Below are 23,108 nucleotides of genomic sequence, written 5' to 3'. Positions count from 1 at the left end.
TTCTTTTGCATTTTTCTGAGTAATACACACTCCTAAGTTTGTTCCCCACCATGCGTGGCAAGGCTCAAAATATTCATGTGTTTTTTCCCTTTATTCAGGTTCTCTAGAAACTTCACTGTTTGTGAGTTTGGTCCTTAGACAAGTTTATCTTTCTATTGGAACTTGCAGCTTCAAATCTTAAGCTACATGTGGAGTCAGAGTGCCTGTCATCTTTTTGACCTATGGTACAGTTAAGAATACCTATTTTGTGATAATGAGTTCAGTAAAATACAAGACAATCAGGCTAGCATATCTATGACTCCTCAAGTGATTTTCTAGAGTAAATTGTGGCAAGAGGAGAACTTTAAGGTAAGCTATTTTCTCAGCTCATGAGATGTGCTAGGGTAGCACACTATTAGGGACTTGATTCTGGACCTGGCTTAGAAATGAAAAATGATGTGAAACAAGGAGTATTCTTAAGTATTTAAAGTTTGAGGCCAGGGATTACTGATTTGTAAGTCCAGTTTATTCTCAAATAGAAAAGCAAATAATCAAGCTTGGAAGGTATTGGTACATTTCATAGGATACAGTCGCTTAGACTTTTTATTTATTTTCAATTAAGCACTGATGGCTTTTCTAGTATACTGAAATGCTGCTTCTGTTTAAAAATTAATTCTGAGGAAATGGGTACATTCTGAAATTCTTGGACTGCTTTGGTTAAAAGTCAAGGAGCGAGGTTAAGAGCAGGAGGTCTGAATGAACCCTAGAGCCAAGGACTGCTTTTTCCTTAGTTTTCAGCAGCAGATGCTGTATACTTTGGTCTCCTCTGTATAAGGAATGATTCCCTCTTCTGCCTATAAATTTGGGAGATAGGAGCCTATGTATTTTACCCTGTAGAAATTGTCCTAATCAGTGGTCTACTTAGCACTGGGTCATGGGTGTATTGCCATCGGAAGACTATCCCATGGAACTTTTATTTATACTTGTAGAAATTCAGAATCTCTTTTTTTTTCAGAATTTTTTTTTGTTTGAGTCAAACTATTTTTCTGTGAAGTTTTACTTAAAGGAATTTACATTTGTTTAATACCTACCAAATACTAAGTACTTGCACATATATTAATTTAATCTTCAAAACCCTTCAAGGAAGATGAGTTATCTCTAAGTTGACGGATGGAGATGTGAAAGCTCAAGAGAGTTAGGTAACTTCTCAAGTTCACAGAAGTAGTAAATGAGAGGTCTGAGATTTAAATCTCTACTCGAATCCTTCAGCTACACCATACTCTTCTTATGGCTATAGATTCTGTTAAAACTGGTAGCAGTTTCAGGGGTATAGGTCAGCATTTTTCAGTTTCTAGGCACCATGGATGCACATCAAAGATTTACATCTGAAGAAATAAAAAAAAATTAATAGATTAGGCATGATAAGTGTATAAGTTTTTCAATTTGGGGAAACTGTAAGGTGGTGCTTATGTGAGAAGAAAAATTAGAACTGGATAACAATGTGAGATTCTTTCCCATAACAAAGCTTGAAAAAAACCTAGAAGTTCTATGGCTTGATAGGTGTGCATTAGGTACTTGGTAAAGAATCCCTTAGTATGCAAGACAGCGGTCATCATACTTGTATATAAAGGTATCCTCAAGCAATTTGGAAAAATTGGATTCTCAGGTTCTCCTGGAGCTGTTTGTGATAAGATGTTACCAGCAAATGCAAGTCAGAAACTTACAGCAAATAGATATAAGGAAGGGAGGAATGGTGAAGGTAGGGAGGGAGGAATGTGTGATAGCTGCAATTTAGTTACTTGTGAAACTATAGACTATTGGTGTATATAAAAAAATGTGGATATATGGGTTAGTGGTGAAAACCTTTCCTCAGCTTTCACACTCAATTATAATTTATAAAAATGCAAGTCCTTGTGTATGATTTTTTTTTTTATTTCATTCCCCCAGAAGTTAGGGTACCTGTAATGTTGTATGGAAGTCAGATTTTAAAAAGGTATCTAAATGACTTGGTATTCCCTGAAATGAACTCTAGATGGGCTGTGTATTAAATACATACTGCTCAAGTACCTCATCTCATTTTTTCTGAAGGCTGTCCTCAACACCTTTGTAATTAGCTGCAGTTGTATCTGTTGCTTCTGGTTTGGCCTTTCTGGTAAGAGGTGGAAGGTAGGAATTGGATCTTACATTTCTCTAGACCTTTGAATGAATGGGCAGTGACATCCTTATTTTATCTCACAATTGTCTGTATAATAATATAGTTAAATGTTGACCATCTAGACTAACAAATAAAAGCATGCTAGGGAAAGCATGGATAGTTAACAACAAACAAATATTTGTTAGAAAATTTTGTCATATAAAACTATAGTGAACCTCTCAGCTTTCTGTGCCAATACCTTTAACTATTTCCATAACTAATTTTGTTGTCAAGCTGTTTAGAATGAGAGTCAAATGGATTGGTTACAGGGTTGGCAGCTCTCCTTTTTTCTCTCTTTTTCTCTGTGTGTGTGTTTTTTTTTTTTAATAGTTGCTAACCAATAATTAAACACCTCCAACCTTAGAAGGAAGGAAAAACAGCAAATCCTTTGACTAAGCTTGGATTAAATGTGTATCCAGAATATTTAAATGGAATATTGAAAAAATAAAATTCTAGAGGAAGTATATATATTAGTAAAGAAAAATTCAGATGATAATTGAAAATAGTTAATAATTTATTTAATTTAGAATTACTGTTAGTTACCTTTAATTCTAGTAACACCTGCCCTGGAGTTAGACCACTTGAGTTCAAATTCTGCTTTTTGTTTTCACAAGGAGTGACTTTAGGCAAATTTTAATTTTTAAAAAAATGAACATTTTTGTGCCTTGGTTTCCTTATTGTAAAACAAGGACAATGACATTATCAAAACCCTAGAACTGTTCTGAGAACTAAATGAGGTTAATACATGTAGCAGTGCTCATTGCAGTGACCAGTACTTTCTAAACATCTAGTAAATACTATTCATGCATCTTTTCAGCCATCTCTTCAACATCCATCCATCTATCCATTCATCTAACCATCTGTCCATCTATCTAACTTTCCAATGTTTTTAACAACATAAACTGATGATTTGGGGGGACTTTCTTGCCATTGAATATGTAGAACTTTTAAGGTATGAAATGAATTTTACTGGCTAGGGGTGGGGGAAGAAGAGATAACCCTGGAAATCCAAGTTAGGTATAGAAATCTAGGGGCTTTACTTTAAATCCTCTGGCTAAATATAATATTCTAACTTTATTTCTGCCTATTCATTTAATAATATTTAAGTAGTTGGGCAAAAAAGAATAATTGAGTGTTTTCTTTATGGAAAATATTGTACTAGGTACTTGTGGGGCTATAGAGAAGCCAGGATTTTCTTTCTGCCCTTGAAAGGTTTGTAATCTGGTTGGGATTACTTTTAAGAAATACACTGATATTATACTTTTTAAAAAGGTTAAGTAAATTAGTATGCATGCTATGGACTCTGAGAAACAAACTGAGGGTTTTGAAGGGGAAGGGGGTAGGGGGGCTGGGTGAGCCTGGTGGTGGATATTATGGGGGGCACATATTACATGGAGCACTGGGTGTGGTGCATAAACAATGAATTTTGGAGCACTGAAAAAAAATTAAATTTAAAAAGTATGCATTAAGTGTGGAATGAGTGACATAAAAACAAATTTTAGAGTACTTATTAGGAGTGATTAGAAGAGGGGTGGATCATGGTTACTTGAAATAGTTTCAGTTGGCTTCCTGGTGATAAGAAAGGAGGGTGAGGGAAGTAGGGGGGCAGACAGAGCAAAGGCCAGGGTTGGGGGACAGCAATAAGTGAAGCTTGAGTCTATCAGTCTAGTTAGAATAGAAGGTTAAAGTTAGAATACTAGAAGATAAATTTTGAAAGATTGGTTGGATCTGAATAGAGGGCCTTGAATGCCAGAGTCAGGAGTTTGGAATTTTTTTCTGTCATCAAGGGAAAGCCACCAATGTTTCTTGATCAAAAGAGTGATTTGATGAAGGAAGTTGCAGTAAGATTGATTTGGAGGGGGAGAAAATGAAATTAGGGAAAACAGTTTAGAGTCCACTGTAAGAGTCTAGATATGAAGTGTAATAAAGCCTTCGTCAGGTGATTATGAGCATGGTAAGAAGGTGTGAGCAGAAGAAATTTTATTAAGGAAGAATTGTTGGAGCTTAATGACAGGCTGGCAGTGAGGAACAAGAATAAAAGAGGAGACAGATGCAGTGTCATGTTTTGAATTTGGATGATTCCAAGAATGATGCTTTTCTGGGTGTGAATGAATGAGGAAGGGTGTTGAAGAAAATAATGATGAAACTAATTTTAAGTTTGTTGAATATGACATAGCAGAGTACATCTTGGTATAAATGTCTAGCAGTCATTTGAGGACTGTTGTATTTCAGGAAGATGAGAGAGCACTCAGTGTTGGGTATATAAATATAAAAATTGTATGATTTAAATATTAAGGAATGAGATGTTTGACAAAAAGAGCATAGAGGAAGAGTAATGTTTAGGTTGGCAGCATTAACATGAGTGGTATTTTCTGTGATTATATATTCACCTTAAGTTTGAAAAGTAAGCTGTTTGCTCATCTCTCCCTCTCTGATTTTCCCTTTCTCTTTCTTTCCAATGTTAGACAATATGTAGACAATATTGCTTGTTTACAGTGTGTGTGTACTGTGCGGGGCACCAATGATCCAGTAAAGAACAAGACAGACATGATCTCTAATCTCATGGGATATATAGAATAAGCTTCCTTTTTAAGTAAAAAAAAAAAAAAAAAACCTTTTAATATTTTCTCTTTTTCTTCCGCTGAGTGTAAGCTTATGATAATATCTCTGCATGCATTTATCTCCCTAGGACTAGAAGACAATCTATGACAACAGGTTTTTTTTCTTTCTTTCACTTTTGATCCTTTTTTATTATCACTGTATTGTATGGAATATTCTGCAGGAGCATAATTTAGGAATGTGTTAAGTTACTCATCACTAAGTTCAAAAAACATTGATCACATCCCCTGTGCTGGGTGGTTTTTGTTTTGTTAAACTTATAAGTAGGGTTTCTTGAGCTGGGGTGGTGGGGAGGAAGTCTTTATTCTATATTTTGAAAGTGGGCAAGATCAAGGAAAAAGATTTTTTCCTAAAATCCAGACTTCTTTTAATGATGTGAAATTTATCTCAAATTGCAACAAAGTTTGTAACTAGAGATTGGATTTTTGTTTTCCTCTTTTTCTCTCATCCTTATTCTGTTTCTGATTTAGCCATAGAGTCAATCCAGGGTCTTCATCTCATACTTTTTTCCACTCTTCCCTTATAAAATGGGGTAATGGTGGAGTATGAATGAAGAATAAGATTGATTTGCCATTTCAGATTTATAAAGGATGAAATGTCTAAATGTATATGGTAAGATTCAAGCTCAGGGAATCTTAGGTTGTTGATGGTCTCTGATTCATTCTACTTGCACTCTGGTGCAGTGCTTCTCCCTCTCCCTCAACTGGCCTGGGGTTTTGTTTTGTGTGTGTGTGTGCTCGTGCGCGTGCGTGTGTGTGTGTGTGTTGGAGGATTAAAAATGACATTTAGAAAAGAAGTATCAGGTAAAAATGGAATATCTGGCAATTGCTGAAGTGGTTATATATCTCTGTTAAAAGGAGGACATTATTGATGAAAGAAGAAAACCCCTATGTGTGGAGTGTTTTCAGAATGGGAAACAGTTTTTTTCATACTGGTAGGAATGGTGTAAATCTGAATGTTTTAAATCTTGAGTTAGATATAAAATCACTTTACGAAAAGAGCTTTTAAAAAAGCAGTTTGTTTGGAGCAACATCTATATTTATGTCTTTGGAATCTTCATGGTATAGGAGAACCATGTCAAATTTTCAGTGCTTTAGTACTAACCCAGTTTTGAGTTACTGAAATCACTTTCATAGTGGACCAATCTGGCCACCAAATTTGGAGAAGGATTCCAGAGGCCGAATGTCTCAATAATAGTTGTAGACATGTGCCCTATGCTTGGCTTTTTTCTAAACTTGGATAGAGATACTAAATCAATTTCGTTAGGTGGATTTTCAACCTGGAAAGTACAGGCCACTTTAGAAGATAAAAATGAAACACACACACACACACATATATATATATATATATATATATATATTTTTTTTTTTTTTTTTAAGGAGAAATTAAGACAAAAGCTTTTGAGGTTGGATCCTGGTTTTTTTCTTTCTTTCTTTCTTTTTATTTTTTGTTTCTTTGTTTTTTTCAACCTTCAGAAATGTTTCTAGGCTGGAAGGAAATCTCTTAAAGCCTGGTTTTTATAATGGACGTGCTGTTGACATACACTTAACATTATTAGCCCAAATGGCCGCGATATAACTTGTAGGCCTTGTACTCAGTAAAGTTGCAGTGCTCTTACGGTATTTGTATTCACTTTTTACGAATTGGTTTTTCATGTTGTTTTTCATTTTAATGTAATGTAAGACTGATAAATCTTATTGTTAAATAACAAAGATTGCATCATAGCCTTCACTATTAAAATGCACTCCTTTTTGGGGGAAGCCAGATAGATGTGTTTACTCTGTAGAGAGATTTAGATTTGATTTTTTGTTTTCTTCATGGTAATTATGTTTGCACTTTGCTGATCACTAGTTGTGCATTATTACAATGGAAGGTGACAATTTGATTGTCTTCAATTGGAGAAACAAGTAATTTTATATTCACTAAGCTGTCAGGTAACACTAACTCACAGTACTAAGAGCTCCTGGCAATGCAGCTTGGCACCTATATTTAACTGCTTTGATGCTTGTGTAACCTCCGCTGAATCAGAAATACTTTGCCTGCTGGAAATGGTTTTCAGGGTTGTACAATGAGGTTTTCATTAAGTAGACAAACTGAAAATGAACTGCAAAGCCACGGTTGTTTCTCTCCTCCCCTTTCCCCTTCACCCCTCCTCTATCACCTCCCCTTCCTTGCCTTGCCCTTTCCCCTCCCCATTACTCCTCCTCTTATTTGATAGGAACCTGAAATTTGTACCTTATTTTCATTTACATCGAAGAGAGGAATTGCTGGATTGCTTTATTTAGCTGAAGGAAGGCCTCAAAGATTAACTTCTTTGTATAGTTCTGTTCATGGTCATCACCCGTGAGCCTTCATTTTTTGAAACGATCTATCCAACATCAGTTTTCGTATTTCTCTTTTTTTCTGGCAATACTAAAAAGTGAAAATAGAGGTAAGAATGGAAAAACAATGACAGTGACAGCTTCTTGCCCTATCTCTCTGAGAAGTTATTTTTCTGGTTTATGATTTTTATTAGTAAGTGGGTAAGATATCTTATAATTGGGCTTCTAGACTAGTGGATAGGTTTTTTTATTTTCTATTTTTTTTAAGATTTTATTTATTTATTTGACAGACAGAGATCACAAGTAGGCAGAGAGAGAGAAAGAGGGAAGCAGGCTCCCTGCTGAGCAGAGAGCCCGATTTGGGGCTCAATCCCAGGACCTGGGATCATGACCTGAGCCGAAGGCAGAGGCTTTAACCCACTGAGCCACCCAGGCGCCTGACTAGTGGATAGGTTTTAAGCTGACAAAGACATGTTTGGTTTTCAGTTTAAAAATTATGGTTCTCATTTCATGTGAGGAGGAGATTCAAAGTAAGCATATATAAATAAGCTCATTCTGCTCCTGTTGTAGACAGTTTTCATTCAAGCCACATAGAGGTCTTTCGGCTGAGCTATAAAGTCATCGTGCTTGATTAAAATCCTCTCAGTTAGTGTGTATTTATAGTAGCCATTGTTTGGTTTTGCTCTTATTGTTAAGTGACTGATTTTATTTATAAATTCTGGGCCTGCCTTTCCAAAGGAAAGATCCCAAGAAGTTACTGGTAAAAAAAACTGTGAGAAAAATTTGTTATTATTATAAGCAGTATAGATAGAGGTTACATGAAGTCAAGTTGTTTTGATCTCCAGAAGAAACTAACTGGATATTCAGAGACACATGTAACAATTGCAGGTTTTCCATAGGCAACCAGGCAGACAGACTAGTCTTTAGGCTGGTTGCCTGCCTCTTCCAGCAGATACTAACCAATTAGACAGAGGTGGTTACGTGATGTAACATTATCAGGAGAAACAATTCATGACTCAAAGCATTCCAAGACATATGAGCTCTAGTCCAAAGAACAGTCTTAAGCTATATAAAGTGACAGCAATATTGTCAGCTAAATATAAACTCTAGAAACACAAACTTTGATGACTTGAGAAGAATCTGTTCCAGGTAGTCCCTGTTTTGTAAGAACCTCAGAAGGCCTTAGAAGACAATTTTGGTGCTTTGGTGTGAATAATTAGAAGCCTTAGATAAGTCACAATCCATTAATTTAAGCCCCTTCTTAGACATACTTCAAGGGCCTCAAGCATATTTCATTTGCTTCATCTCTCTTGATCTAACAGATAAATCAATGAATTTTCTTCTAACAGATATTGTCTGTATATGTTACCATGTATGTTCTGAAAGAACCACTACAAACTTTAAAAGATAGGTTTATAACTCTCAAAGGTAGCTCTGAAAGAAGCTACCTTTTTTTTCCACTGAATTTTCTCGGTTACTTATTAAACAGATGAAAGAGAGAGCAAAAACCTGGCAGAAGCTGAAGGAAGTTTGGGGAGGGGGGAAGTTGGGGAGAGGAGGTAGTGCTGGATAAAACAACACAAAGAATCAACAGCCACTCTCAGGCTCTACCCTAATGAAGCAGGAAAAGTTTTGAGAGGGATGTCTTCATTTTAATATCTGGAATTGGGATCCTTCTCCACCCCTCAATCCTTAAACATGGGGATTAGAGGTACAGGAAAAAAAAAATTGTTCTTTGCCCTAGGCTGGGTGGACTGGCATCCTTTGTAGGGGTTCCTAAGTATTGTGCATTTTGGCAGCTGAACATATCTGTTACTCATGCTGCTTAAAATGAGAGGCACTGTGTTATATTTTTGGAAAATTAGTTGTTTATTTCTTAGTATCAGATCAATTGCAGTATTAAATTAACAGTGAATTATCTGACAAAAATAAGTCTACCTTGGTAGCCTGGGGCTGAGTTGCAAAAACAAATTGTGAATATTGGCCTGAATGTTTAATTTTTTCTTTAAGTAAACCAACTATTAAATATTGCTTTATGTTAAAAACTGAGCTTCTTTGGAATAAATGTAATACGCCTAACAAGTGAATGCCATTTGATAATTATCTGAGAAGTAAGGAAGCATTTTTAAATATCAAGTTAAAAATATTGTTCCAATAAATTCAGTGACTCTTTTTGATACCTATGTAAATCCCAAAGGATAGTTTTGAAATGGATTCTTCCCAGGCAATAGTTTAAAAAAAAAAAAAAGGTAATTTCAAGTTGTAATGCCCTAAGAGAAAGTTGTTTTAAAATAATCCTAACCTTTAAACATATACAAATAACTATTTCTTAAAAATAACAAGAGCAGCTCGAGCTGGTTTAAAATTCTAGAAAATTTGATTTTCTGAGCTAGAGGGCTTAATGTATAGATGTCCATATCCTTACCATTTTATAAACTCTTGGACCCCCTAACCTTAGTTTCTTGTTAAAGAACATAAAGTAAATTTACTGTCTTAATAAGTTTGTGATGGCCTGAACATTCAGATTTTGTGGTGGGGTTTTGGGTTTGAAGTAAAATAATTATCATCTTTCTAGAGATACTCCTACTGACTTCCTAGAAAACATTATCCATTACTGGAGACTTTATTTCCAACAATCTCATTCCCAAAAGTCCTAAGCCCTGAAGTTCTTCCCAATGGCCTGGCATCCTGGGAATTCACTTGATCTTCTGGGCAGAGACATTTCAAGCTCGGGGAACACATGATGGGAATTTAGTTTCATGTGTCCCAAAGATATGTAATTCTCTTTGGAGGTTTTACTTGATAATAGCTATGCCCCAGAAAACCATCTTGTTTAACCAATGTGATAAGTTGACAATGTAGTTTTTCTCTCTGATTATAATGTACTCTGTGTAGTCAATACACTAGTACCATGTGAGTGTAATTTCCTCTTTTATTTTATCTCCAATGCACTGTATTATAAATAAACAGTTAAAAAAAACACCAAACAAATCTGTTGCATCTCCTTTTAAGATTGTACCACTGTAGACACTTGTTCTAGTAAAGTAGAATTGGGCGCATTTGATTGCATTTAAATTTTTCATGCTTCAGCAGTTTGGCTGGGAGCACAGTAAAGAAAAATCCCATGAGCGAGGATAGTTTAGAATAATAGAACTTGATTTTGTGTATTATAGCGGCAACATTTGCGCTGCTTTAGTTAGGGTTGTGTCAGCACTTCCATTATAAACCCCTGTTTTCAGGGGGTATAACTAGGGAGATTTTTTTTTTTAATACAAATTAAAAAAACAATTCATTTGAATGATTTTTAAGTTATAATAGTGCAAAAATAAAACAAAGTAAAGTCACATAGAAATTGACCATTTTCACAAGGATTTGGATTCTTTTGCTTCCTAGTTTTATATGACAGCAGCTAAAGTAAGGTACAGTTCTAATAAGTAGGGGATGAAATTTTTTGTAATGAAAAATTACTAAATGAGCATTAAAAATAAAATTGAGCATCCCAGGTGACATTTTTAAAACATTAACATCAAGTGTACATTTGATTTATGAGTTTCTAAGGAGGGTAGCCATGGTGCAGTGGTTATAGTAAGGCATTACCAAAAGTCAAGTATCTTTGCAGCTTCCAGAATAGTATAGTTGATCTAGTAAAATGTTTTTAAAAAGGGAAGCTAAAGTAAAGAAATGAATGAGGATGTAATCAGTAAGTTCAAGGATTCTTTAATAAAATAATTGTGTAAAAAGTAATCAGTAAATTGAATCTAATAATCAGAAAATTTAAGACTGACTTAATAAACTTTACTTTAAAAAGAATTTGTACACATTTTCCTTTTACAAATGTAACAAAACTACCAAATTTTACAACAAAACCAGCATTAAAAACCAACCTGAAAGAAGCCCAACAATTTTATCGGAAGGAAATGCCTGCAGTAGAGCAGTACTGCACAATCACCCTTTCCTCTGCTAGCAACATGTTGAGAACTGTAGTAAACTCAAGAAATTAAATAAAATATGATAAGTAAAGTATGCTTCTCGGAACAAAAATATTGGTTCCTTAGGTAAAGGGAAGGATTCTGAAGTTGAATGTGCCTTCTTTGGTTGTTAACCATTATTGCCCTACATTCCCCCCCTCTCCTTGCCCCAGAGCGGATGGTGTGAACTGGGGATGAACAGTCAAATTTCAGATTGCCTTTTATCATTTTTTTTTTTGGCAACCTATCTTTCATCCGCAACCTTGATAGACATTTGTATTTGTAGGTGCAAAATAAAAGACAAATTGTGTGATGTTGTAAATAGGTAGCTTTCCTGAATGGTCACCGGAGGAATCACCAGAAGACTGTTGATGAAGTAGAGGTGAAGCCTTTCCTCACTAATTGTATTCAGCGTGTAATTTCTAAACTTCCCTCTGAATTTTGATTTTCAATTAACACTCCCCATTTGAAGATAATTTTCTATTTAATGTAATTGCAGGAAATAATTTATTGGCTGATTAAGACTGAGGGCCCAGCCTTCCTTAAGAAAACACTCTAACAAACCAGCCTTTAAACTCAACTCAGCTTTGGACAGATTTAGTCTATTTTTACAGCTGCATGGTTGTGTTTAATTAGGATTGCACACTATTGTTCATTGGTGCAGTTTATACTTGAAATTATTCTTAAGAGACTTTTCATTTTGGGTTTTGTGTCATGATTAATTTATACTAAAGCAACCATCACAGACATTACTATTGGAAGGAGCCAAGTCACTTTATAATAGAGGATGTTTGTTGGGGAGCTAAAGTCAGTCTGAGTTTTGGCTTATGACTTTCAATTGTATTTAACTGTTTTAAAAGGCAGCAGTAAATTCACTCTTTTGTTTGCAATGTGAATGATTACATTATTGGTACTGTCATTATCTGAACTATGAAAACACTCTTGTTGTTTATGGTAAATTCTGGATAAACTTGCAGACCAGTTATAATTTGCCTGGCTTCACTGCAGTATTTGCAATGATCCCTGTACAATGAAAAACATCCTTTGGTGTTCTTTTCCTTATGTGTGTATGCATTTTTCCACGTGCTAATTTTGATATAAACTAGTCAAGAATATACCTACTGATTCTTTGATATACTACTCTTTAGGACATTTCATTTCTTTCTTCTCAAAGAAAATATAGACATTCTCCTACACTTCCTTTCCCCCATTTTACTTTCTAGTATCGAGTCTAGCAGATGAAATTTTATTATTTGTAGAATGATTATTATAAGTAGGTATCAGCATTTTAGTATGTTTCAAAGCACTTCAAAAGCCTGTAATACTTTTATTTAGAACTGTGCATAATTAGATTAGCTGATCTTATATTAATTTTTTCACTGTAGGATACTAAATCTGAGCCCCCTCATTAATTGTGAGAAATTTAGCATTAGCTGTTAAATCCTATGTGAAACATGGGCTGCTACATAAAAACTACTGTTTAAATTGGAATTAACTTAATTATTTTTCTTTGCACTTGATATTTCCTTCACTGCAATATTCATGAAAGCATGTGACAGATTTGTAAATTTAACTGTTAATCTCAGATTTCTAGACCCTTTAATCAGTATTTATTTGTCTGTAGAAACAGTACTAGCAAGTTAATGATTTGCTAATTTGAAAAATGCTCATGTGGTTTCCTATGTTAACTGATTTGTGCATTTTTTAAAAAATGGTACGAAATCAATTAATGTTAAAGAGCAATTAAGGTGGAGATTTTATTCCTTCATTACACAGCAGTTTTAGAGCTAAAGATGCTATAAACTGAAAACAACATAAAGTTTTAGAAAAAATACTTAATTGTCTTTTCTTTTAAGTCATAAACTTTTGGTGGTTTTATTTTTAAACATTTTGCTCAGAAAATCAGCTTGACAAAACACAGAATGGAGACCTTGTGCAGAGTGCTGTCGATGTTTACTTGTGGGTACATAGATGAATGTTTGGTGATTGTTTTTGCAGTTTAAAAATATGATGTATGGTAGGCATTTTACTATTTTCACGGTAAATGCTTTGAAGTTTGTATGTACTTTCTAATATAAAATAGAGGCATAGTTATTTCATATACTTAATTAAAATGTTATGAAATTGCCCTAAGACTAATCTAACATTATCAGCCACTCAATCAATATGTCGCTTACAAGTTGACTCAAGTAGTTGACACATTTGAAGATCTTTAGAAAGGATCAGATTGGCACTAAACAGTGTTAGGCCCTGACACTCATAATACGAGGTATAAACTAAGAAGTCAGGACCACATTTGCTTAGGACTTTCAATGTGTATTACATACTCTCCTGATTATATTTTCTCACATAGATTTCTTTAGTTCCCACATAAAGCACAAGAGAATTTTGGATATTTCTACTTTAAAATCATCCTCTAAACTGGCTTATTCATCTGTTCATTCACTTTTAATTTATTTTTTTCCATTGTTAACCATCAACCTAATTTGATAATCTAGTTGGGAGAACTGGGAGGAAAAATACACACATACATATACTATATGTTATGAAAACTCGTTCCATGAAAATGTCATTTATGGATTGTTAAGGGAGAAAATGTATAGCAATTACTTTGAAGAGGTTTGCTGACTTAAAAGTGGAGAGGGAGAGTAGAACAGATAAGCTAAGTTCTTTTTCAAAGTGGTTTAGAGTAGCTCATAAACAACGTGAAGTTAGAAAATGTACATTTTTGTTTTTTTTTCCCCGAATTAGTCAAATGTAAGGGATGGTTTGTTCTTTTGTCAATGATGGCATTTTGAATCCATGCTATTTCCTTCTTCTGCAGAAGAATGTCTTCCAAGCAAGCCACCTCTCCATTTGCCTGTGCAGCTGATGGAGAGGAAACGATGACCCAAGATTTGACCTCAAGGGAAAAGGAAGAGGGCGGTGATCAACATGTGGCCTCCCATCTGCCTCTGCACCCCATAATGCACAACAAACCTCACTCTGAGGAGCTCCCAACACTTGTCAATACCATTCAACAAGATGCTGACTGGGACAGTGTTCTGTCGTCTCAGCAAAGAATGGTGAGCTTTTAAAATCTGGCCGCTGTCCTTAAGTGTGTCTGTTAGTATGGCCTCATCACAAATAGGTGTTCTAGAAAAAGCTCAAAATGCAATTCATAGAGTTACTTGTGTTTAGATCATGAAACAAGCATGTATATATTATTAATATTACTAATATGCTAGTAACTGGGAAAAATTGGAAAATGGTTTGTGATTTAGTTTTTATCCATTATTAGGTCAACTTGCCAAAGATATTTAATTTAATTTGGGGGTAGGTTTGGTTATCTTATTCTCTGAATCTCTTAATAAGGTGGCAAACTTGATAATGACACAAAATAAGTATGATCAAATAAAGTGTGGCTGTGTATTAATGTTGAAATATATATTAAGCAAACATGTCTATGAATGAGGTCATATGGTGAATATATCTTCAGTGGGGAAATGCAGATATTTGTCATTTTTAATGGTCATTTTTGATTTATAATAAAGCTTTTCTCACTTATGTGCCTATATATTAATTTCAAAAGGACGGGCAAAACTCCTGAGTATCAGTCAGCCGACTACGGGAGTTTTCCCTGAAGGTAGAAACAGCAACATCAAATACATGCAGTATCTTAGCCAGCTTTCCCATGTGAAATTCTGTCTCTAATCATTGAAACAGAAGCCACAGTAAGTGGCATTGTCTAGTTTAAAACAAAAATACCCAGTTTTTTAGCATCTAGAACTGACCAAACCTTAACATATTTTATTAGATTAGGAATTGACAACCTATTTTGCACTTTTTAGCTTTTGGTTATGTTAATGAAAGACATTTTAAGTAGGCTGTGAGGAAAAGTTTTATTCTTTAATAACAATAAGGTAATATTTAAAAACACCTTTACTATTGATAACATGTATTTAAATTCTTGCTCTGTGCTTAATGTTTAATGTCAAAGACTTGATTTTATAAATCTTGGAGGCAGACATTCTTCTTTTTCAGCTGATTTGGCAGACACAGCTAGTACCCTGAAGCAGCAGGTGAAAAGCAAGTGAATGGAAGGAAAGATAAGACTTTTCTAGACTTTGGTTCATAAGACATTGTCATTATACAGTTAGATAGCTCCAGTGGAAGATGTATTTTCTTGCATGGGGGAGAGAGGAGAGTATAAAAAGGCAAGGCTAAAAGACCAAAAGTCTGCTTTTCTGATTGAACTGAATCATTTTTATACCTCCAAGATAGCAAGGGTGACACAGATATCCAGTCCCTGCTACTGGCTTTTCGAGAAGATACTAGGCCCATGTTTTATCTTTATTTCATCAAGTGTTTATTATAGAGCACCTTCTCTGGGCTCAGCATGCTACTAAGTGCTGGCTGTACTGTGGTGAAAAAACTTGCAAGATGATGCTTTCTTGGAACTTATATCTAGGAGAGGAGACAAATTAAATGAATATACATACATAAATAGATAATTAAAATTGTGATATGTGTTAGGAAGAAAAAGAACAGGATGCTATGTGAGAAATAATGAGATAAGCCATAGAGGGATAGGAAGGCTTCTCTGACCCAAGGATGATAGGAACTAGCCAGGCAAATAATAGAAGAAAAAATAAAAATAGCAGAAGGAACAGCATGTGTGACATATTTGAGGTGAGAAAAATATAGCTGAACATCAGGAAAGGAAAGATAGTCTTTGGGGTGCCAGTTGGTTAAGCGTCTGACTCTTGGTTTCAGCTCAGGTCGTGGTCTTGGGGCCGTGACATGAAGACCCCTGTCAGACTTCAGGCTCAGTGGGGAGCCTGCTTGGATTCTCTCTCTCACTTTGCTTCTGCCTCTCCCTTTACTCTCTCTCTCACTCTAAAAAATAAATAAATATATATAAAAAAAATCGTCTTTGAGGCTGGAGTATAAACGAGTGAAGATGCAGTGTAACTTCAGATCTTGTTGGAGAGACAGGTAAGGGCTGTATCCAACAAGACCATAGAGATAATGTTATGGAAGTGATGTTTGATTCTAAGTGCAATGAAAAACCATTGAAGGGTTTTAAAACACTGCAGATAGGTCACTCTGGCTATAGTATGAATAGATGGGAGGGAGACAAGAGTGAAAGGAACAAGACCTGTGGGGAGCCTACTTCAGAAGTCCAGGTAAGGGGCGCCAGTTTGGCTCAGTCAGTTGGGCATCCAAGGACTCTTGTTTCAACTCAGGTAGGGGTCTCCTGGGTTGTGGGATGGATTCCCCTGTCAGGCTCGGTGCTCAGCAGGGGGTCTACCTGAGATTCTTCCTTTCCCTCTGCCCCTCCCCCCTGCTCATACATGCTGTCTCTCTCTATCTCTCTGTCTCTCAAATAAATAAATAAATCTTAAAAAAAAAATAAAAAAGGAAGTCCAAGTAAGTGATGGTAGTGGTTTGGGCTAGTGTAGAGGTAGATGGGATATAGAGAAGGGGTGGATTCAAGATCTATTTTGCCACTTCTGCCAAATATAGTCATGGACAATAAAAATAATGACACTGAAAAATATAGGTTGAGACAGAAATAATACCCTTCAAATTTTACTTCTTCAGAGAACATGTTACTTATTTTCCTTAGTAAAATTTGTTTGTATTTTGGCAAGTGCCAGTTTGCTTCAGTGAGTTATTCTCAAAGTTTTATGATCTAAAATTTTGTCAGAAAATAGATACTAATAATTTGCTTACCAAACTAACATTAAGAGGGATTTATGGTAGTATAAAATAGTTTAAATTTATAAATATGTTATATATTAGTATAAAAGAAATCATATTTGCTGGAAATGTTTTCAAACTTTCACTCTCTTTTGATATCAAGCACTGCTTTCCACTGGAGCCTTTGTGTATTCTGAATGTCTGGAAGCCAAAATATTTTGTTTTAACTCCCACTCTATAGTATTTCCCAGCTGTGTACTTATATGGTATAATAAAAGGATTTAACAAATGGGAAATAGCAGCTGCATTTGGAAATTCCCTTTGTGCTCCCTTTTCATTCGATAGATTCAATAATGCGTAACAACTGTAGCATCAGACCTGTAGTGACTTACACTGCGAGTATCATATCCCCAACCGATTTTTCTTTACAAGGAAGAGAAACAATAGAAGGATTTTCGGTTTCTGGGCAGTCCTGCAAACCTACATATAGAGTGTGTGTGTGGGGGGTGGGGGGTGGGGAGACTCTGACTAAAGTAAAATTTAATAAGCACTTTACCTCATTCTACTTTCAAATAAATATGACATCCAAAAGTATTGTTATGAAGTTAAATAAAACTTGGTAGTTCTCATCAGTGGATCATACTCATTACCCACTGTAATTGAACCCCATGAAATAGCTGTGGAGAAATAAAATGTAAAAGTAAAAAACAACAACAACAATTCTACTAGTACCTATTCAGTTTCCATTGTTATTTACTTTTTGTAATGGGTCTTCACTCGTGAACAGTTAGAAACAGGCACTAAAAATTTCTTATCTGCTGGGTTCAGGAAGGTTTTACTTTGAAATATCAAGACCACAGAAGAGCTTTACTATAAGAGATGGTGAAGGCAAGGCAGAGAAGTTCCACTAATCCGCACTTCCTGATTAGAAAAAAAATCTTGAAATGTTGAAATTCTGATCATTTTGATGTGGTGTTCCAAAAAATTAGAGACCACTCAGTTTCAAACAAAGGAAAGTGTTCATTATGGCATAAAGCAAAGGAGACTAGAGATTTTAGAGATTGGAATTCAGAGGCCAATTTGAGATTAAGAAGTTTGGATTGTGATTTTAATTATAATTACTTATGTTATAGATGCCCCAATGCTTGATTTTAAGTTTAGTGTGCTATGTTAATTGATAAATTCCATTTGAAGGCTGAAAAGTTAGTGTAAATAAAAATTCACCGTCCTTTACCATTTATTACACACAGCCACTACTATTTTCATTATGATATGAGTGTACCAATGTACCGGTACTTTTTTTTTTTTTTTCCAGAAGAATATTGACATTGTCTCCTGAAATGTGTTTTTGTTCCCATTAGGACTGATTCATTAGACAGGAATAAATTCACATAATTTTTTCATGGAAAAAATGTGTAGTATATCATTCTTTTCAATGTTAACAAGGACGAAGGAATATTTGGTGGTTATATTTAGTGACTGGCAGTACAACACTCTGTAATGATTATCTGCTGAAGATTACTTGAGTATATAGCACCTACTAAGTTCTAAGCAGGGTAAGGAACTCTGCTATCATGGAACTTAGAATCTAGTAGTATGACAGACAATAAAGAAGTTGCACAGAGTGAGCCAGTTTCAGACAATGATAAGTGGAATAAAGAGAATTAAATAAAATGTGATCAAGAACGACTAAACAGTCTGGAAGTGCTCTTTGAGAGGGTGACTTCTGAGTTGATGTTCGAATGAGAGGAACCAACTATGCAAAAATTGGGGGGAAGACACCCAGTTAGAGTTTATAGTAAGTGCAATAGCCCTTTTGGTTGGTGTATTTGAATAATAGAAAACAACAGAGTGGCTGGGATGGAGTGGGTGAGGGAGGGAATGGTATGAGATGAAATCAAGGAGGCAGGCAGATGGCAGAGACTTTGGGGTATTGTGGGCTATGGTGAGATGTTTGGACTTTACTTCAAGTTCAAGAGGAAGTCATTGGACGATTTTAAGCAAGGGACTAATATGATTTGATTTATGTGTTTTGGCTGCTCTGCAGCACACTGGTTGTGGGAGATAACAGCAGAAACAAGGATACCTAGTAGGAAAACTACGGCAGTAGTACTGGTAAGAATTTGATGCTATGGGAAAGAGTGAACAGTTAGGTTATTCTTTGAGTTCTCATAGATTCTAAAGAAGGGAAGGTTCACACAGAAGGTGAGGAGAATATTTTAAGCCACGTGGGCATGGCTTTAGTTGTGTGGGCAGAAATTTAGTCAAGAATGAACAGGAAATGAAATTGCTAAGACCAAGAATGGGGGGTAGGGGGTAGGTTTGCTCCTGGACAGAGAATGGTCCCATGTGAGGCAGAAGCTTTTTCCTTAAGATGAAACTGTTTGCACGTGAACTCTGGGGTAGGCCACGGGAATGTGGGCAGGATACCAAGAGTATCTCTTACAAGATCCACAAAATGACAAGATTCTAAGAGATCTTCTATACACATGTGCATCTGTGCACTTAAATGCATGCTTATATTGATATATAATTCAAGTCAAGATGAGATTATATGCATCTGGCTTTTAATTACTAATGTAATTAAGTAAAAATTACCATATTGGACCCTGAGCCCCAGAATATCAGAGCTACTTATTTTAGAGACCTACTTAAATTCCCCTGAATAAATTTTATTTTTTAGAAAAGTTTTAAAAATACTTTTTCATTGTACATAAAACTGCCAATAATGACCTTTGTTGTAATTGAAAGAAAATAGTAATAGGCATGTTGAGATATTTAATAAATATTAGGAATAATACTGTCTTGCTTGTAAACAATTTCTCCTTTCTGATGTTTTTGCTTTTAGTCCAAAGAAGTTGCTAATCAGTGGACTCTGAGAAACAAACTGAGGGTTTTAGAAGGGAGGGGGGTGGGGAGATGCGTTGGCCTGGTGATGGGTATTAAGGAGGGCATGTATTACATGGAGCACTGGATTTTATACGCAAACAATGAATCTTGGAACACACATCAAAAACTAATGATGTACTGTATGGTGACTAATATAATATAATAAGAAAAAAAGAAATTACTAATGCTATTGAAATTCAAAAAAATTTAAATATTTTTTAAGAACTAAGCAAAACAAAAGAAATTGTTAATCACTTCTGGACTGTTCTATGTAGTTCACTCTGAGTCATAAAAATTCTGATGTGAACTTTGTACTGTGACTGGGATTGGAGCTGTTGTCATTACATGATAACATAGTCCAGGAATTTGTGTGAGGATTTAATCCTCCTCAGCGATGATTTGTGTTGTGACGGAATTTTAGAAGATTTCTAATTTTGTAAGCTTTTGAAAGATTTTAAAAACTTGAGTTGTTAAGATTTAGTCATTTAAGATAGTAAGTAGCACCCAAATAAAATTTATTTTCTCACTTTTATTGAGACTGTGCTTTAGAAAGTGTAGTGGAGCCCACCAGTTCGCCTGGACCTATTTTATAGTCTTAACACCAAAGGCAAGGTTCATATGCATCTTTTTGGTACCTGCTTGGTCTATGAAGCACTAGAAAATAATCCATAAAATAGCAAGGTTTACACTTCCTGGAAAATTTAGTTACCACTCCTCTCATTTTAGAATTTTGGAATTCATTCAATTTAAGTACATTTCAAACCTGAACTTCTGGTAACAAGTGATAATTGTCCTCCCTTGTCTGCTGAGTCATGAAATAGCCTTCTCCAGGGAGCCTTGTGGGAGATTTCCCATTTTCTGTAAATTTGAAACTGTACTTAGCACTCAGTAGTCTCTTTTTAAACCTCTCTCAGAAATTTAATGATGGGAACGTGCTTACAATTTAAACCAAAAAGTAAAACCATATTTTATTGCCTGGTATGGTTAGTGAAATAGACAACTACTGTTGTCTAATGTTAACACATTGATCATCTTGGCATTTCCATATCCTGGTTGTGTACACTGTTTCATTCCTGCTATTAAAAAGTGTAGATCTTTAAAAAACTTTCCTAAATCTGGGTACTTTATTTTTTTTTTAAGATTTTGTTTATTTGACAGACAGAGATCACAGGTAGACAGAAAGGCAGGCAAAGAGAGGGAGGGGGAAGCAGGCTCTCTGCTGAGCAGAGAGCCTGATGTGGGGCTCTATCCCAGGACCCTAAGATCATGACCTGAGCTGTAAGGCAGGGGCCCAACCCACTGAGCCACCCAGGCACCCCAATCTGGGTACTTTAAATTAAGCAGAATGATTACTTGAAAATAAGATATTGAAAATATCTTGATGTTTATGAAAATTGGAATTATTTTATTATTAACCTTAATGATATAATACAGCTTTAAATATACTTTTTGGAAAAGTTTTCTTACCAAGCATATTATCAAAATCTTTATCAAAAGGAGAAACACTAACATGCTCTGGAATACTTGGCTTTTTTCCCCCTTGGGCAAGAAAGAATCAGGTATGCGTGCTGATTAACACACTCCAGTCATTAACGTGTGATTATGTGGGCTGCATATTGAGCACCTGCCAAAATATAAAAATCCAGTACTTCGCTACATCTGTGGAAAGACTTTTTGCATTTCTTTTGTATTTTGACAGTTCAAGGAAAATCAGGACCTCGCATCTTTTTTTTTTTCAGTATAATAAAACTGTATATACAGAATATTTTCAAGGAGACAAGATATGCCATGTTTATTTTTATTTTAATCTTTCAGGCTGTATGAGAGCCAGTGACTGGAGTTTGCAGAGCACTGACTATAACATGAATCTCTTAGCAAACTCCATGACTGGCATTCACTTACAATTTACAGCATTCCTTCATGTTCATAAGGATTATTTTTTTCTGGGATTCAACCAATATTTCCCTAATGTGCTTCATTTTTAGGTGATATCTTTATGCTTCCTAAATATTTTGTTTTTATTTCTTTCACCAATAAGCTGCTAGTGTGCACCTCACCGTGATGCCGGGGCTGTTCCTGTGGTTTGATTTTTCCTCTCTACTGTCCATATGCAAATATTCCTTCATGACCAAAGTACAGCCTGAGTTCTGTAGTATTTCCAACACTTATAAAAGGTCAGTTTCCAATAATTATTTAAAATAAGACTTGGTTATTAATAGAAAAACTGGGATGATGTAGTCTAGCAGAACACCTTGAGTGAGCCAGGCCTGTTCCAGATAGCTTTATTTTCTGGATGGATTCAGAAGATTTCTATTTGTTTTTTTAAGATAGGCTTCTTGTCAGACTGGTCAGTATTAATCAATGGAAGCTGATGTCATAATTTTCTGATTAAAGAACAATAATTTTCAGATTAAAGCAGAACTCCACTGTCTATAGGTGGTTCTGATTAATGCATACTTTCCTGTATAGAATTCCTTCTTACTTAGTGGTGATCTGGGTACATCACTATAATGAAATATGATAACTGGAATAATGAAATCTGCACATTCCTGTAAGGCTTTGAAGCAACATGTTGTAGAAAGCAATGTATATATTATATAGCATGCAGTGTTTTATGTGACTAATTTGAACTTTTCATGATTAGAATGAGATATGAATCTTAAGGTTCTTGTATATCAGCATGAAGAAGATGGTGGTGCCTGTGACAGGGAACATTTTGCTTTGGAAGGAGGAAGCTGGGGTTATAGTTTTCACTCCTCCTGCTCTACCTTCTTACACTAATTTGGGGAGGGTTGGTTTCCATTAAAGGCAACTTTAACATAATGAATCATTCGGAGATGACATTGAAAGGGCTCTCTTTGATTATTGAATTAAACCACCTGCATTAAGCAGGAAAGCGCCTACTCTGTTCCTTACAGGAACATATCTAATCTTTCTTGAACACATCTAATGAATGTGCCTTAATTATCTTGATATGCAAATTATCCCACTGTTTGATTGTCCTCTGCAATAAGAAGTTTTCCTTGCTTTCCAAGAGAAATGTAACCTTTTAGAAGAAGAACGACTTCAAGCCATTATTGCTTTTGTTAATATAGCTTTCAGTGTGATGACATTTATTTTTTATACTATTAACCTTTTAAGTATTATTTTGGTATTACTGCATTCCCATGACCTCTAGGCATTATTTTTCTGGGTGATGCAAATTGAGTTCAATAATATATCTCTGTGTAAACCACATTCTGGAATCCAAAGTATAAATTACAAACCTTTGCTAATAAAATTTTACAATCAGGTAAAAATTAGAAATGAATATTTATGCATTTCATTTATCTTCTTTATATTTCATTAACATCCTAGAAAATGGAAAACCTTATTTAATAAAATGATTGGGAATTATTTTGTAAACTTTTGCTTTCATTATAATTTAACTCTGATTTTTTTTCACTGCTGGTG

At 35.1% G+C, this 23,108-nt stretch overlaps 1 protein-coding gene across 1 annotated transcript in view; it reads left to right on the top strand.

Annotated features, from left to right (window-relative positions):
• SOX6 (SRY-box transcription factor 6) overlaps positions 1–23,108 on the top strand; it is a 595,512-nt gene that overhangs the window by 236,321 nt on the left and 336,083 nt on the right. The window contains exon 3 of the mRNA XM_032881120.1: positions 13,906–14,146. Within this exon, the coding sequence (XP_032737011.1) occupies positions 13,906–14,146 (241 nt within the window). The remainder of the gene's footprint in view (positions 1–13,905; positions 14,147–23,108) is intronic.

This window comes from Lontra canadensis, unplaced genomic scaffold (genome assembly GCF_010015895.1).
Source record: "Lontra canadensis isolate GAN:19392208 unplaced genomic scaffold, GSC_riverotter_1.0 scaffold74, whole genome shotgun sequence".
NCBI lineage: Eukaryota > Metazoa > Chordata > Mammalia > Carnivora > Mustelidae > Lontra > Lontra canadensis.
This window is presented reverse-complemented; position numbering and strand designations above follow the sequence as displayed.